This window comes from Manihot esculenta, chromosome 1 (assembly GCF_001659605.2).
Source record: "Manihot esculenta cultivar AM560-2 chromosome 1, M.esculenta_v8, whole genome shotgun sequence".
Classification (NCBI taxonomy): Eukaryota; Viridiplantae; Streptophyta; class Magnoliopsida; order Malpighiales; family Euphorbiaceae; genus Manihot; species Manihot esculenta.
This window is the reverse complement of record NC_035161.2, coordinates 38,760,714-38,776,013: the sequence shown is the minus strand read 5'-3', so window position 1 is coordinate 38,776,013 and position 15,300 is coordinate 38,760,714. Positions and strand designations below refer to the sequence as shown.

Below are 15,300 nucleotides of genomic sequence, written 5' to 3'. Positions count from 1 at the left end.
CTTGAGTCCAATCCAACTCATCAAAGTGAAGTTTGAGTTTTGATGTGAAACAAATCTATATATTGAGTTTTAATAAAGTTAAGACATGACTTTCTCAATAAGTACTCAATCAGAATTAAAATATTCAGGACTCGGTTATCATCATGAGTCATCCGTTACAATCTGTTATTCATTACATTTATTAGCAACCATTAATAACTATCTAACATTCAACAATTAAATCAATTTTATGGATATATATCTCTCATAAAAGCAAAATATCTTACATTAATAACTATTTTACATAAAAGCAAAATATTTTTTTTAGCTTTTGATCTAGAAAATTATTTTACATTATTAACATGTGAATATTTTTTAATTTTTATATTATCATAAAACTTAAAAAATCATAGTTTACTTAAAAAGAAAAAAAAATGATGTTTCATTGTTGCAAACTCAATCTCGTCTAAAAAATGCATTTTATAATTAATTAAAATTCATATATTTATTATTTACTAATCAATTTTATGTAAATATTAATATTAATATATAAATTAATAATTATAAAACTAATTCTAATGTGATTTAACTTTACTAGTGTCGTTGTTTCTGGGCTGTGCTTGACTGGTCGTGGGCTCAACCTCAATAACGTACAAAAGCCGAAAGGGACCCAGTGAGATCTGGTCATGTGGGACCTTTTGTGAATAGACCACTTATATGGCACGTCGCCGTAACTTTCGTTCTTAAGCAACGTTGACCCTCCACCTTACACGTGGTGCCTAACCATTTATTCATTTCCCACGTTTGATGCTCGTATTATTTATTTATTTGGTATTTAATTTTGCGCTTCCTCTGTTTCGGCGTACCAACCTCCATCGTTTGAATGGCAACATCCATCTTCAGTTCCTTTTTTATTTATTTTTTAATATATAAAAAAGAAAAATCTATCTTCAGTTGAGGCTTTTAGAAATTTAAATTTAATTGCTGCATCAAGCCTTAATAATTTTTTATAATGTAATACCATGTATTTATTATTTTAGGTGAGTTATTGAAAATTAATAAATAATTATGTTTTAGGAGAGGCTAAAAATAATACGATTATTTATTTATTTAGCATTTATAAGAAGAGAGATATATAGGCTGACATTATTTATTCACTGAAACAGTTATAATCACCTTTGATATTTAGATATTGATTTTGATACGTGAATGGTGTGGGGATCATAGAGCAGACATGTTTAGGTTATGTAGGCATCTAAACAAGAATTAAGGATAGCTAAAAAGAGAAATGATGAATCCTCGTAGTCGCGGACTGAAATCGCATGATTCTGCAAGGAACAAAAATTGTAGGCGAACAATGTGGGGGCATAGATTATTTGAATTGGGCCCATTTAAGAATGGATATATGGGATGGGCCCATTATGGACTCTGATACAGGACCTAGAATTTGCCCAAACCAGACCAAAATTACATCTATAAGCCCTAACCTAAATTCCCCAAAAAGCAGAACCCCCCGGCTAAACCCTGATGCTCAAGTCTTTGTTTCTGCTGGTGGCTTACTGAAAGGCGGCTTTTCAAGGAGGGAGACTCGAATATTTTGATTGAAATTCGAATTGTTATTTCCCTGTGAAGCAGATGGCTCGATTTCGAAGTGTGAGTGAATTGATTTTTTCTTTTTGGTGGTTTGTTTATGTTTTAACCTCTGTTTGGTCGGCGAGAAAATAATGATTTGCTTTTAAATGGAGGAACAAAATGGAATAAGAAAATTTGGCTCTTGTAGGTTTTGAAATTTAGTATTTACCGGGGATTTTTTTTATAAAAAAAATTATTATTCCATCTTCCTCGAGAATATTGAGTTGGGTTATGTGAATGTGTATGTTTTTGGTGTAATGGGCTGCTATTATTTGTATAAACAGAAGAGGAGGAAGGTATCTATGAAGCCAGCTGTGAAAAAGAATCAAGGCAATATAGATCATGTCACAGGTGATAAGATCCCAAAGAGCTTTGTGTTTTCGAGAGGGAAGTTGCCCAGTCTTCTCAAGCAACTTCAGATGGATCTAAGAAAGTTAATGCTTCCTTATACAGCTCTCAATCTCAGGGTAATGCATAATTTCCATGTCGCCTTTTATTCGTCAGATAAAGTGTTTGAAATTTGATTGGGAAGAATAAAGTGATTTTGGTGCACAATAAGGGAGTTTATGCTGTAATTGTTGAATTCACGTCTGAATTTTTGTTTTTTGGTTGCAGGAGAAGAAACGAAATAATCTCAGAGACTTTTTGAATGTTTCAGGGCCTATGGGTGTCACGCATTTCCTTATATTGTCAAAAACTGAAACTGCACCGTATCTGAGGGTTGCAAGGACTCCTCAAGGCCCAACACTTACTTTTAAGATACATGAGTATTCATTAGCGCAAGATGTTGCACAGTCTCAATTACGCCCTAGATGCCCTCAAGATCTTTTCAAAAATCCTCCATTGGTAAGGTCTTTCGCCTTGCTGTAAGTTTGAGACACCTACTGTTATGGACTCTTTTCTAGTATTTAATTTATTTTAGGATTAGATTGCTTTATCCTTTATTTTAGGATTAGATTGTTTTATCTTATCTCTTAGTTTTCTTATTCCTGAGGACTCCTATCTTAGTAGACATTAACACTATCCCTATATATATTGCTGAAAAATCAGAAAAATTATTTCATCTAAATTGAGATATGTAACTCTCTCTCATCGAGTTCAAAAGGTTAGAGCTCCCTTTATTGAGCTCACAACAACAACAACAACAATTGAGCGAGGAAAGCATCAAGGAAAACCATCGGTTTCAGCCTTGGACACTGATTTTACTGCTGATTTTACTGTAAGCCTGACGTGATCCATAACCCTGGACCGTAACACCTACACAAAGAGAATTAAGCATTCACATCAAACTTTCCAGCCAATTATCTTAGTTTGTAATTGTTTTAGTTTGCTGAGGTATGGGAGAGTGAAGGAGATTTCTAAAGTGGGCTCACCTTTTGCTTCATTGGTCAACTTTTGCCTTTCTATGAAGGCCTACACAAATAGAGCCATTCACTTCATATGAACTATTTCCCTCTTATCTATGTTTGGCATGGTTTTCTGAAGATTCACAGAGTAATAGATATAAGTAAAGGGGTCTGCTATATATTCCTCCCATTTCTCATACGGTTTCCTAGGGTTGAATTTTCATAATCATTTGTCATGAGTTTATGTGTTTAGTATCTTTTTTTTTTTCAGTGATCAAAATCTAATGAAGGTTTGATGCATGAAAATGTAGAAAATCTTTTTTCATACAGTGCTATGATGGTGACCTCAGTACCTCAATGTCAAGTTCTTGCTTTTACAATCTTTTTCCATTCCACATCTTTGCCTATGTTCTGAATGGGTGACTGAAATCTAGTTTTTGTTATTTGTTTGACCCTAGAGCAATTACAATTTTTTTGGCAGATTGTTCTATCTGGTTTTGGGTCAGGTGAGCAACATCTGAAGCTCACAACTATAATGTTTCAGAACATCTTTCCAGCCATTGATATCAACACTGTAAGTGTTTAAAAAGTTAATTTAAGTATGCAAACCTGTTAGACCTTTCCCTCTCTAATATATGTATTGGGATGTTTTAGGTCAAACTTGCCTCTTGCCAGAGAATTGTGTTGCTCAGTTACAACAAAGATACAAAGCTTATTGATTTTCGGCATTATTCCATCAGACTCCAACCTGTGGGCGTCTCCCGTAGAATAAGAAAGTTTGTACAAAACCATCAAGTCCCTGATCTCAGGAGTCTCCAAGACGTGAGTGACTTTGTTACTAAGTAAGTGTTGTAATACATTTGTTCATTTATTGGGTTTGAGACAGATAAACTCAGATGACGAATATAGATAGGAGTTTATACAACTAATTTGCTTTATATTATATAGTTGATTGCTTGATATTACCTAAAGAATGATCATGGAACACCTTATATAATCTTATGTAAGATTATGTAGGAGGTAAAATTCTCAACACTAACTTCTATGTAGTTGCATTATTTTCCTTTATCACCAATTTATCATTGTGAGTGTATGATAAGCCCCTCCACCCCTCCCTTTTCAAGTGAGAAGAATCTAAGTTCTTATCATATGTTGCTTTGCATTACTTATCCAACCTTTTTTCTTTTGTGTGCAAGTATCTGGCCTAGCTTATTGCTGTTCCACTCATATCTGTATAATTGAATTATATCAAATAAAAAGAAAAAGTGGGGGACCGAAGACAGAAAATGCTCAATTCTGTGATAATTGTGATTATATTGCTTTCTGTTGATTTTTATGTGATCTTTGAAGGGCGGGTTATGGATCAGAAAGTGAAGCAGATGATGAAGCAGCAACTGTGACACTGGTTAGTGACCTTGGTAGAGTTAACAGGGCCTCTACAAAAAGTGCTGTCAAGCTTCAGGAAATTGGACCCAGAATGACTCTACAACTCATCAAGATTGAGGAGGGATTGTGTTCTGGCAGTGTCATTTTCAGTGAATATGGTATGTGTATTTTGCAGCATGTTGCTTATAAATTATAATCTCATAACAAGTTCCGGAAGAATATAGGATAGAGTCTTATTTGGGGAAATGTTTATCCATAAACTAAACAATCTGACTATCTTTCAGTTATCCAAGTATTGGGATGTCATTGGTTGTGCATGCTTTGTTTGCCATAATTAATTGGCTATGCTTCAGTTGTTGTTGGTATAGATATGTTATAAGCTCTTTTATTTTTCTGTTAAGCTACGTCTATTTAGTGCTTATCTTCTGTAAGCTTTTTAATTTATGTCCTCCCAGTTTCCTGGTTTTCCTGTTTACCTCTATGTCGAGCAAGATGTCTGGAGCTCTTTTATCATCCATTAATTTGCCAAAAATGTTCAACCTCTAGTCCCGCAGCCACAAAGCAGTTTATTAGCATACTTAGGTGCCATTTGTTTCGAAGCATAACTTGTACATGAAAATAATTTTAGTTCCTATTATTTGATTGCAATGTTAAAAAACAAAGGATATTAATGAATTTATGTATAGGAAGTTTTGTTGTCTTAACAAGATTTTCAAAGTCTACAAAATAGCTCTTTTTCAAAAAAAAAAAAAAATGTCATTTCCCCTTAAAAAGGGGAAAATATTTTTAATTGATTAATTTTTCAGAGTCCCAAATTTCAACATTTGAAAAATGTTTTTCGTAAAGCAAACGGAGTGTTAGTATAGATTCAAGGAGCTGGCAGTTTGCTATGTTCGACTTGAATATATGCATTCCTTTCCTGTTAAACTTTTTTAATAATTCTTTTTTTCCAAAAAAAGGTGTGCGGCACAACTAATTCTGCTAGCAATTAATTTGTGAAGCTTACATTTGTTTGACTTCCCCAGGAGTTGTTAGAGACAAGAAAATGCAGGAGGAAAATCAGAAAAATCAGGAAGAGGATGAAGATAATCAGGGTGATGATGATGGTGACGATGATATTGAAGAAAACAAGGAAGAGGATGAAGAAGAGTGTGTCTAGCCAATGGAGTAAACCACAGTGCATCATTGGTCCTTTCAGTGAAGGAGACGGATGTGAGCGCATAAGAGACGCTTACTCTGGATGATTTTGTTTTTCGTCGAGGGTTTGAATAGGAATAGTTCTGTAATCTTTTTTGAATTTGTATCTCTGCTTTATTCAAGTCTTTACAGAATATACGTATTATTGAACTTTGAAGAAAGATGCAATGGGGCTCAACATTTGTTTCTCCATGGCGTGAAGGATTTCATTTTAAAGCGTCCTGTAAACTAGGTTCTTTCTATTTGCTGAATCAAGCTTATCCATGAGTCGTGCTCTTGTAATATTAAGGGATCTAACAGAGTCCTAGCAATTGCGGAGAAATGCTCAATGGAAAATATATGAAAAATTCGACAATAGATGAATAGTATTGTTATAATGCGTAGTTGAAGACCATCTACAGGATTCTTAATGCTAGGCCAATTGATTCGTAGTGGATGCGTTCAAGTTGGTTGTAGATTCTTAATGGATCTCTATACTCTCTCGTCTTAAAGGTCCAAATTATAAGCACCGCCATGACGTGCAAGGATAAGTTCAACGTCAGTTCGCAATTGATTTTTTATAATTTTTGTATGATGGAATATTTTTCGCATATAATCCAATCAATTTTTGGAATATGCATATCGTTTTTGATAGATTTATGACGGAAATCATTGGATAATTATTTTATTGAAAAATTTGGTTTCTAGTTACAAGTCGGACATTTTATTTTTAATGGAAATAAAAACTCTTAGTTCTCGTATGGAATTTTTTCATAATTTTTTACATTTTGATGGTTGATTCTAGTCAATAGATAAGGATTGGGAGAAGACCTTTCATTAATGTGAAAGAGTCGTGGGTCTATTTCTGTAGTTGACTTTTTTTTTAAATTTTATTGATTCGATTATTTCAGAAAGTAATATTCAATGGAAGTTTACTAGTTATTATGGATTTTCAGAATTGCAATAACGACGTCAGTCTTGAAATCTTATTCGAACTTTATCTTGTAGAACCTCTCTCTTCCGTGACTTTATTCAGGATATTTTAATGATTTATATTTGAGAAATGAGAAAGAAGTAATATCTTTACCAAATTATCTTATGTAGTGGTTTAAACAACCGCTTGAAGATCATTTTTGCCAAATTATCTTATACAGAGATTTAATTTTAAATGATTGTAAATTTAACATTTTAGATTTCTTTTAAATAAGTTCGTCATAACGCTATGAAGCATAATAATCACTCTGTTTAGGATGATATCTACTTTTGTTTGATGGAATTTGTTTGATTACAAAGATGGAATTTGTTTGATGGAATTTTATTAATACAATAAATAAATTTGTTTAAAAAAAAACGGGTTAATAGGCTAAGAAAATAAGGAATCGTTAAATAATGCAGCAGCAGCCGGCCGATTTGGCCTTCAAGAATAGGCACATAAATCTTAAGCAACTGAAAGGCAAAAGACCCTAGGATAAGTTCTTTTAACAATGACAACCGTTCTAGTGCAGAATATATTGGCATACATATGAAGCACATAAAAAATTGGTTGCTACTTTGGTTCAACCAAAAAAATAAGTTTAGTAATTGATGGAAGTCAACAACTCCGAACAGGATAATCCTTCACAAGGAGATCCAGATAGAAGGTTGTTAAAAACGTATCACCAGTGCCAGTCACCAAACACACACCAGGACACAACCTACTTCATGCCATTAAGGCCATCTTACACAGACTTCTTAAGGATCTCTTCAGATGGAACGTCAAGTGTTGCTCCAGCATGTTCTTGACCAAGCTTCATCTCTGCATCAATCAGCATTGGCATGAACAGTTATTAGGTGTTGCATGAAAGCAGGTTAAAAGTTAAAGACGAGTTAAAGGATGGAATGTAAATGGAGGTAACTCAACCTCTATGAGATTTTTTAATTATGTAAATGAAAGCTGATGGATCCATTAGCCACTAAAATGCTCATTTTCTTAGCTCTCAATTGGGATTAAATGTAGAAGGTAAAGATTTTTAAGTTCAAACCCATCTCCCAAAAGGAATGCATGGTTTTGGGTGACTACTAATGACATTTTGGATTGTTTAGCCGTATATGATACCGCAGCGAATTCATAGTCCTTAACATGGTCAATTTAACAAGCATGTGGCGCGCATAAGAAGAAAAGTGATTAAGCGCTAGACAATTCAACAAATCAAAGCGTAAAACAACCAGGGGTAATAGAAAATAAATTTTAACACTGTGCCTAACAATACCATAGCCGCCTCGTTCGTTGAGTTTAGCTTGAACGATCATGGTAGAGATGAAATCGGAGGCTTCGCGAGCTTCTTCCAGGAGCCTTTGGATCTCAGTCTGAGACGTAACATGACGATTCTCCTCGAATTTCTTCCTGACCTCGGAGGCTGACGCGTTCAGCATCACTGAGTCCCCAGCGAAAGATTTCCGAGTTGCTCGAAGTAGACTTCTGTAAGCGATCAATGCTTCTGTCACCATTTCCTTGCGCTCTCTCTCTCTCTCTCTCTCTCTCTCTCTCTCTCAGACTGATAGGCCACAGGTTTCGTTTCAAACGCATATATTAAACGGCACTAATACGACGTCGTGGAGTTTCTTTCGCTGGCGCAACCACTAAAAACTGCGGTGTCGGGCAACTTAAGACAAAATTAGGTCCACCAAAAATATAGGAGTAATTATAGAGTAGTTGTGCCATTCCCTACGCAGTAAGTTGACAAATAAATATTCACATTTTAAAAAGTAAATATGCGAATTCTTAAAATATATTAATTAATTAATATTTTTTTCATAAAAATAATTATTTTTAGTTTTTATTATATTAATTTATTATATCATGTAAATATTTTATATAGTATAATTATTGTGTTTTATAATTTTTTAAAATAAAACCTCAACTTGAGTAAAGCCACCAATTGTAATAAACTATAATTAAAAAAATAAAAATAAAAATAAAAATAAAAACAAAATAATTGTAAAAGGCATTTTTTTTTTGACCTTTTCCAATTACCAATGCAATTGCATTTTACCAAGGCTCTCCAGATTCTATTAAACAGATAAATTACAGGGAGGAGATGCGACAGGTGAAACCCGAATCATCCAGGCAATTTCTTTCGAGTGGCCGGCAGAAGAACTTTATGGGTTTTGTTAATTTAGAGTTAAAAAAAAAAAAAAGAGTTAGATTACAAATATTTATAAATTTAAAATTTAACCGTCAACTGATGGTTAATATATGTCTCTAGTATTTTTTATAAAAGCACTATTTTTTTTTTCAACTATATCGATTAGAATATCAATTGACATTATAATTTTTAATATATTTTATTATTAATATTTAAATAACAAATTATTAATAGTATATAATTTCACCATTATAAAATTAATATTATATTTTAATTAGATGTATAAAAATAAATTAATAATATTATATAAATCTATTCGGTAATAAAAAATTTTAGTTATTTTTTATAATATATTTTATTATTTTTAATAAAATAATATTATAATTAAATAGTATCTCATCTGTTATACATTTAATCACATAATAATATTATTTTATAACTCTAATTTATTTATTATTAATTTTTATAATATCTCTATATATTAAAAATAATAAATTATATTAAATATAATAATTTTTTTAAAACAAAATTACCGATTGTATTAATAAAATTTTATCAAATAAACAGGAATATCATCCCAAACAAAAACGATTATATCTAATAGATTTTCTAGTCAAAGTATGAACAGTTAAAATAATATTGCGACGAACCATCAAATAAAAATATAAGTTTTAGAGTCTAACAAAAATTTACAATTATTTAAAATCAAAATATAAAATAATTTGACAAAAATATTTCTCAACTGTCTGTGTTTAAATCCTTATATAAGATAATTTGGTAAAAATGTTCCTTATTTCTCATCTCTCAAGCATAAATCATTAAAGTTTCAAGAATAAGGTCACGGAAAAGAATTTCTACGAGATAAAACTCGAATAAGGTTTTAAGACTGACGTCGTCGTTGCGATTCCGGAAACTCATAATAACCAGTAAACCTCCTCATCAAGCTCAAAATTTCCGACCAATTTAGCCAAGTTTCGCTATAATAACCAGAAGAGAAGTTTTATTAGAACCTAAAAACAAAATGAGTTAGAGGTATATGAAGAGAATTTTCATTACCTTGTATCTCCTTCCAAACAAGAAAGAATATATTGTACAAGACTCATTCACTATATTTTCAAAATCAATATTATTAAAAAATCGAAACTGATATTTTTTTACCTCTAATTTCATAATAGATATTCTTTTTAAAGATATTATATATCTGCCAAAAAAATCTGCATATTTTGAAAATTAATTATATTGTATGTGTGAGAAACATTTCTACTACACAGAGATCATAAGTGATGATTAAAATATCTCTGAAACTCTTAATAGAAATAATAATATTTTATTATTAATCGATAGTCAATTGGCGGAGATCGTTTTCTATGAAAAAGGAGAAAGAAAAAGTTAGGTTTAAGAAAAAGCAAAATGTAAGAGTATCGAGTCATAGAGGTAAAAGGCAATAGCATTTATAAATTTACTGATATTATCCTACCATAATCACTTAATTTTTTATAATTTATTAAGTAGAAACAAATAAATTAATTAATCTAATCACAAAATTTTAAATTATCTATTTCTCTTTCATTAATTATTCAATTCAGTGTTTTTGTACGCTTTTTAATAATACAATAACATCATAATTCTAAATATTATTCTGTATAATTTTCATTATTATTAATTTTTATAGTATTTATATATACTAAAAATAATAAAATATAATAATTTCATATTAATAAATTTATAATTGACATATAAATTTATAATTAGAATTATTTAATTATAATTTTATTAAAATAATATATTAAAATTAATAAAATATATTATAAAAAACTTATTATTATAAAAATATAATATAAATAAAATTATTAAATTAATATAATATAAATATATTATTATAATATATTAATAATTAAAAAAATAAAAAATTAAATAATAACATTGCCGCGACAAGCCATTATTTTAAAAAATAAATAAATAATGAATGGCACCAAGTCATTATTAAAATAAAAAAATTTAACGCTTTTTTAAAAATATCAAACATATTTTAACCAAAATTCCAAATTTTCAAATATTTTTACTTCAATTCTAAATTGGCAAATATATTTTTTTTCAACCCTAAATTTGATAAAAAGCCCTTCCATCTCATAATTAACTTGGGTAGAGCCACAAATTGTTATAGTTTTCACTTTTCAGGAGTGATGAGAAAATAGATTCACCAATTTTTAGTTTCACTTTTTAAAAAAAAAATAAAAATAAATAAACATTGAAATCAACTTTAAACAGCCTATTCTTTATTTTTAGGCTATAGTGAAGTAACACCAAGTATATTTATAGATTCATTTCTCCATGAATCCAGAGAATTTCTTTCCCCAGCATCAAAGAAATGAGCCAGGAGGATCAAATCAATAGAACTCTAGTAATTTTCTAAGAAATTATTCATCTCCAGGAACGTTCCCTTTTCATTTATCCAATCCACAATTTTGTTTCTTTGCAAGACAGAGTCACAGCTTAGCAGTGTATTAAGCAAGCCTAAAGACCGACATTGTTGAGCTCCATACATGAAGTTAGTCAAGGAACAAAGTCCACGCATTTAACAACATTTTCTGATGATAATAATAGCAACAATAATGTTGTTCAATGTACTGCACATCAAGAAGTCTTCAAAAATGTATAACATCATCAAAACCAAGAGCAAAATCCAATCCCCGCAGAGGTAACCAGCTGCAACAATCTCACAAAGATTGGCAAGTGAAAGCAAAAGGTAAGCAACCGCATAAAGGTCATAACCTGTATCATTATCAAATCACTCGTGACACTTTCAAGTAAACAAGAGTGACAAGGACACCATCGTATTGAATAGTTATCTTAGTGAATCAACCATTCTGCAATCGTGCTTCTTGCGACGACATCTGTAATGCACCTTTTGATCCAAGAATGTGTTCTCGCCAACCATCTCCATTTTAGTATCTATACCAGGCACAAATGAGGGACATAATGGTAAGAATCTTCATCAAAATTCAATCATGGATAAATGCCTAAACAGTTACACTTTAGCTTATATATGTTTTAAGTGAACCAAGTGCAGAGACATATAGGCAGAAAACCAAAGATACTTAAGGAGTGTTTACGTTTTGAGAGTTTTCCAGTTCCCTAGAATTGCTTTACTAGAAAATTTCCACTTCATGGGAAAAGGTAACAGTAACAATCATTTGAATAAAGAAGGTGAGAGTAACAATCTTTCTACAGTTACATGTCACATGCAACTAAATTGTAGAACTGGCAACACAGTAAACTAGGGAAACTTTATGAAAAGCTTTAATCAATTCATGATATTTGGAGTCTTTCAACAATAACATTCACATGCTATGGAAGATAAAATGAGGCTTGTAGCTGAGCATTCAAGAATTTGATGATGATCAACCACTGAACCAAAGACACAATTTTAAACACAACACATGCAGCAACTTTTACCCCTATTCTCCCCATGTTTTCGTTAAAAAGCATTCAGTAGAATTTATTTATCCAATTTTAACTTGTGTCTGTAAGTTTTTGCTTCTAAAATATTGTTTTCATAAACAATGATATTCTGACATTAGCTACATCCACTGCAGCTGTACTCAAACCCATCCCACCAATCACCAGTCACCCACTAGGCCACCAGCTATTTGTGCTATACATTTCTCTAATCAAAACTCATGACCAAGAGCATGAATCTTACTTTGATCCCTCCAGATTTTGTTAAAGCAAAGGCCCTAGGCACCCATCAAGATATTTCTATGCCAAAGTTTGGACGATTAAGCTTAGCAGAAGACCCATCATTGTACACACAAAAAAAAGCTTGTCCTAAATTTTATGGAAAAACAGCTGGCTCTTGACACCAGTCTGAATAAGAATGGAGAAAATAAGAGATTACATTCACAAACAAAACAAAAATAGTTTATTCATAAACCAAAACCAGAGATCCTTGCCGTTTCAGGCCAGTTGTATGAACTGATTTCATCAATCACAATCAATAGGCAATATTTTGGAATCTTTATCGATATCTAAATCAAGGTAGAGAAACCCACTCTGATGAATTAAAAAGGTATTGCATTTCCAGATTAGCAAGCAGCAAACACATTCTCTTGTTGTAAAATACAGTCAGAAAACAATATACTTTTTCACCTTCCTACGCCAAAGATCCCTGGTGAATTAAAATCCTTTCAAACAAAATCTTCTCCAAAAGAAATCAATCAAACAGATCAATACCTACTTTAACACCGACACAGAAATCATTTGTCAGTCATTGCTAAAACCCACTTCACATATACTCCAATTCTAATGAAAGTAGCATATGAAGACTCTACAGAGTCACCAAATTGGCTGCAAAACGCAAATGCCCACGATAGATATAAGGGGGAAAACGTAAACTAAGCTAAGGAAGTACCTCCTCCAAATTGGTCACCCCAAAACAGCAACCTTGCGTCTTCTTCCTCCTCATCAAGCTCATCCTCATACCCGAACTCTGCATCCCCCCTATATCCCGGTTCGCTCCCATAACCAGATTCGTTCCCTTGAGCATCGAAATTTCCGAACTGTCCAAACCCAACTCCAACACCCAAATTCTCTTTATCCTCTCTCTCCCTTTCCCTCTCCCTCCTCGATGAATTCTTTGCTTCACTCACATCCGACGCCCAATTAGCGTCCCCATTCACAAAAAGCTCGCCGCTAGAGTCAGTACCAACCGCTAACGGGAAATCCGAGCAGGTCCCATGAGCAGCAGACGCCCCAACAGAGCAACATCGTCGAGTTCCACTCCGATCAGAGCTCCGACCAGATACAGAACGAGACCCACGTCGCCGGCGTTTGCGAGCGATCAACCGCAAGCTACCTCGCTTATACGGACTTGCACCAACACCAATCGGCTTGTCATCGTCGATAAGCGATAGCTTAGAGATATCAATTGAATCAACAGGAAATGAAGTAGCGCGATCGGAGAGACAAGGACGCTTAGTGAGGGAGTGGGAGTGGAGAGCATTAGTGGAGTAAGGCTTAGGAGGATCAGAGTCGAGAGGCTGGAGATGGAAAGGTCTCCAGGAATGGAGCTGGAAGGCACAGGAGTCAATGGAGTGCCGGGAATCGAGGGTCCTGTGAGACATGAGAGGAGAGGAGAGGAGGGAGATGTTTTTGAGGGTTTAGGACAAAGAATGAAGATGGCAGATGTTTGGAGACGGATTCACATATCTCCCGATCCTTATTCACATCGGAGATATATGAAAGACCAAGGAAGGAGAGAAGCTAAAGTAGGACCAATCAGTTGGGAGGTTTTCTGTTTATAGTGAGGACAGTAAAAGCAGCTGGTGCCTTCCTCGTGGTTTGGCTTTTGTTCTTTCATCTCCTCAAATATTTTTTAAATCCGATAAATATCAAAATTTATATTTCTGTCTAAGTATGCATTTTAATTTCATCAATAAAAATAAATATTTTTTTTTTTATAAATTAAGATATGTTAATAAATCAATAATTTGAAATTTGAAATTTGAAATAAATAAAATAGTGATTAAATAGAGTTGCCATTATGAATGGTATGTGAAAATGTGATTGGCTTTCTGGCAAAGATCTGCGTGGAACACAGGTCGGACTTTGAAGTCGGTCTCCATTAATTGGAGCCACACATGACAGATCACCCGTCGTGCTAAAATATCTTTGTCGACGCCAATAGTTAATGGCTTTAGCGTCGTTGCGGAAAATGATCATCCTCCAAATGGTGGTCCCTCGTATCATAAAAGGTGGATTATTCCTTAATAAAATACAATTAATATATAATTTAAAATAATAAATTTTATATTATTTTTATTAATTTTTTCTACCTTTATTATTTTATCATTAAATTATTTATAGAATTGTAAGGATATATTTAAAAAAATAACCAATAAATTAATATTTCTTTAAAAACTAAAGTTATCCATAATTTGAAACAAATGAAAAAATATTATAATACTATTTTATTTTATTTTATTTTTAAAAAATATTTCAAAACATCTTCTAATTTTTAATAAAATTTAATATTTTAAAAGTGAGTATAATTAAAAAATAATAATTTTTTTTATATATATGTAAAAAAATAAAGTTAATAAAAATTATAAGATGAAAAAATTATTTCTTATAGTTGCTATTTTATGGTTTGCAATGTGATTAGCAACCAATATCTAAATAAATATTTATAACTTTAAATTAATTTATTAAATATTTATGTAACGACCCGAAAATCGGACCGCTACCGGCGCTAGGATCCAGATCGGCTTAAGGCCGCCGGGACCCATAGCAAGCCTGACATATAACCTGTAACCTGTGTAATCCCATACATGATCATACAAATATAAAAGCATGTAAACTTTTTCTTTCATAAATCAAGCTTAACCTGTGCATACACACTAACATAACCATAAACCTCACACTGGAGCTCTCATCACATGCTTCAATGGGGTATCAATAACATACATTAAGCTTGATTACTCATCTCATCAATTATAATAGTGATCATGCATTAAAAAGGGATACCATACACATAGGGTCAAGCACAACCTCTAATCTTCAATATCATTTTACATATCATGACCACATAAAACATTACATTACAATTTCATCATGTCCACAACTTCTAACTATTACATAAAAACAGACTTTTACTC

At 32.3% G+C, this 15,300-nt stretch overlaps 3 protein-coding genes across 3 annotated transcripts; 1 reads left to right on the top strand and 2 right to left on the bottom strand.

Moving 5' to 3' along the window:
• The first annotated feature begins 1,470 nt into the window (after positions 1-1,470).
• LOC110612612 (peter Pan-like protein) lies at positions 1,471-5,897 on the top strand. Its single transcript, XM_021753393.2, has 7 exons — positions 1,471-1,632; positions 1,896-2,078; positions 2,227-2,457; positions 3,439-3,531; positions 3,612-3,799; positions 4,308-4,501; positions 5,369-5,897. The coding sequence occupies exons 1-7, from the start codon at positions 1,615-1,617 to the stop codon at positions 5,500-5,502; spliced, it is 1,041 nt and encodes a 346-aa protein (XP_021609085.1). The 5' UTR covers positions 1,471-1,614; the 3' UTR covers positions 5,503-5,897.
• A 981-nt stretch (positions 5,898-6,878) lies between these two features.
• On the bottom strand, positions 6,879-8,076 carry LOC110620655 (mitochondrial zinc maintenance protein 1, mitochondrial). Its single transcript, XM_021764467.2, has 2 exons — positions 7,769-8,076; positions 6,879-7,314 (listed from the first exon to the last, which is right to left on the bottom strand). Exons 1-2 carry the CDS (start codon positions 8,004-8,006, stop codon positions 7,238-7,240), a joined length of 315 nt encoding a protein of 104 aa, XP_021620159.1. The 5' UTR covers positions 8,007-8,076; the 3' UTR covers positions 6,879-7,237.
• A 3,070-nt stretch (positions 8,077-11,146) lies between these two features.
• Positions 11,147-13,990, bottom strand: LOC110612604. The gene is made up of 2 exons (XM_021753383.2): positions 13,056-13,990; positions 11,147-11,596 (listed from the first exon to the last, which is right to left on the bottom strand). The coding sequence occupies exons 1-2, from the start codon at positions 13,765-13,767 to the stop codon at positions 11,490-11,492; spliced, it is 819 nt and encodes a 272-aa protein (XP_021609075.1). The 5' UTR covers positions 13,768-13,990; the 3' UTR covers positions 11,147-11,489.
• Between the last annotated feature and the right edge of the window lie 1,310 nt (positions 13,991-15,300).

Coding starts and splice junctions, on each gene's coding strand:
- LOC110612612 (XM_021753393.2), top strand. Junction 2,079..2,226: donor ATACAGCTCTCAATCTCAGG/GTAATGCATAAT, acceptor TTTTGGTTGCAG/GAGAAGAAACGAAATAATCT. Junction 3,532..3,611: donor CAGCCATTGATATCAACACT/GTAAGTGTTTAA, acceptor GGGATGTTTTAG/GTCAAACTTGCCTCTTGCCA.
- LOC110620655 (XM_021764467.2), bottom strand. CDS start 8,006: ATGGTGACAGAAGCATTGATCGCTTACAGAAGTCTACTTCGAGCAACT. Junction 7,315..7,768: donor CAACGAACGAGGCGGCTATG/GTATTGTTAGGC, acceptor TGATTGATGCAG/AGATGAAGCTTGGTCAAGAA.
- LOC110612604 (XM_021753383.2), bottom strand. CDS start 13,767: ATGTCTCACAGGACCCTCGATTCCCGGCACTCCATTGACTCCTGTGCC. Junction 11,597..13,055: donor GGGTGACCAATTTGGAGGAG/GTACTTCCTTAG, acceptor TGCCTGGTATAG/ATACTAAAATGGAGATGGTT.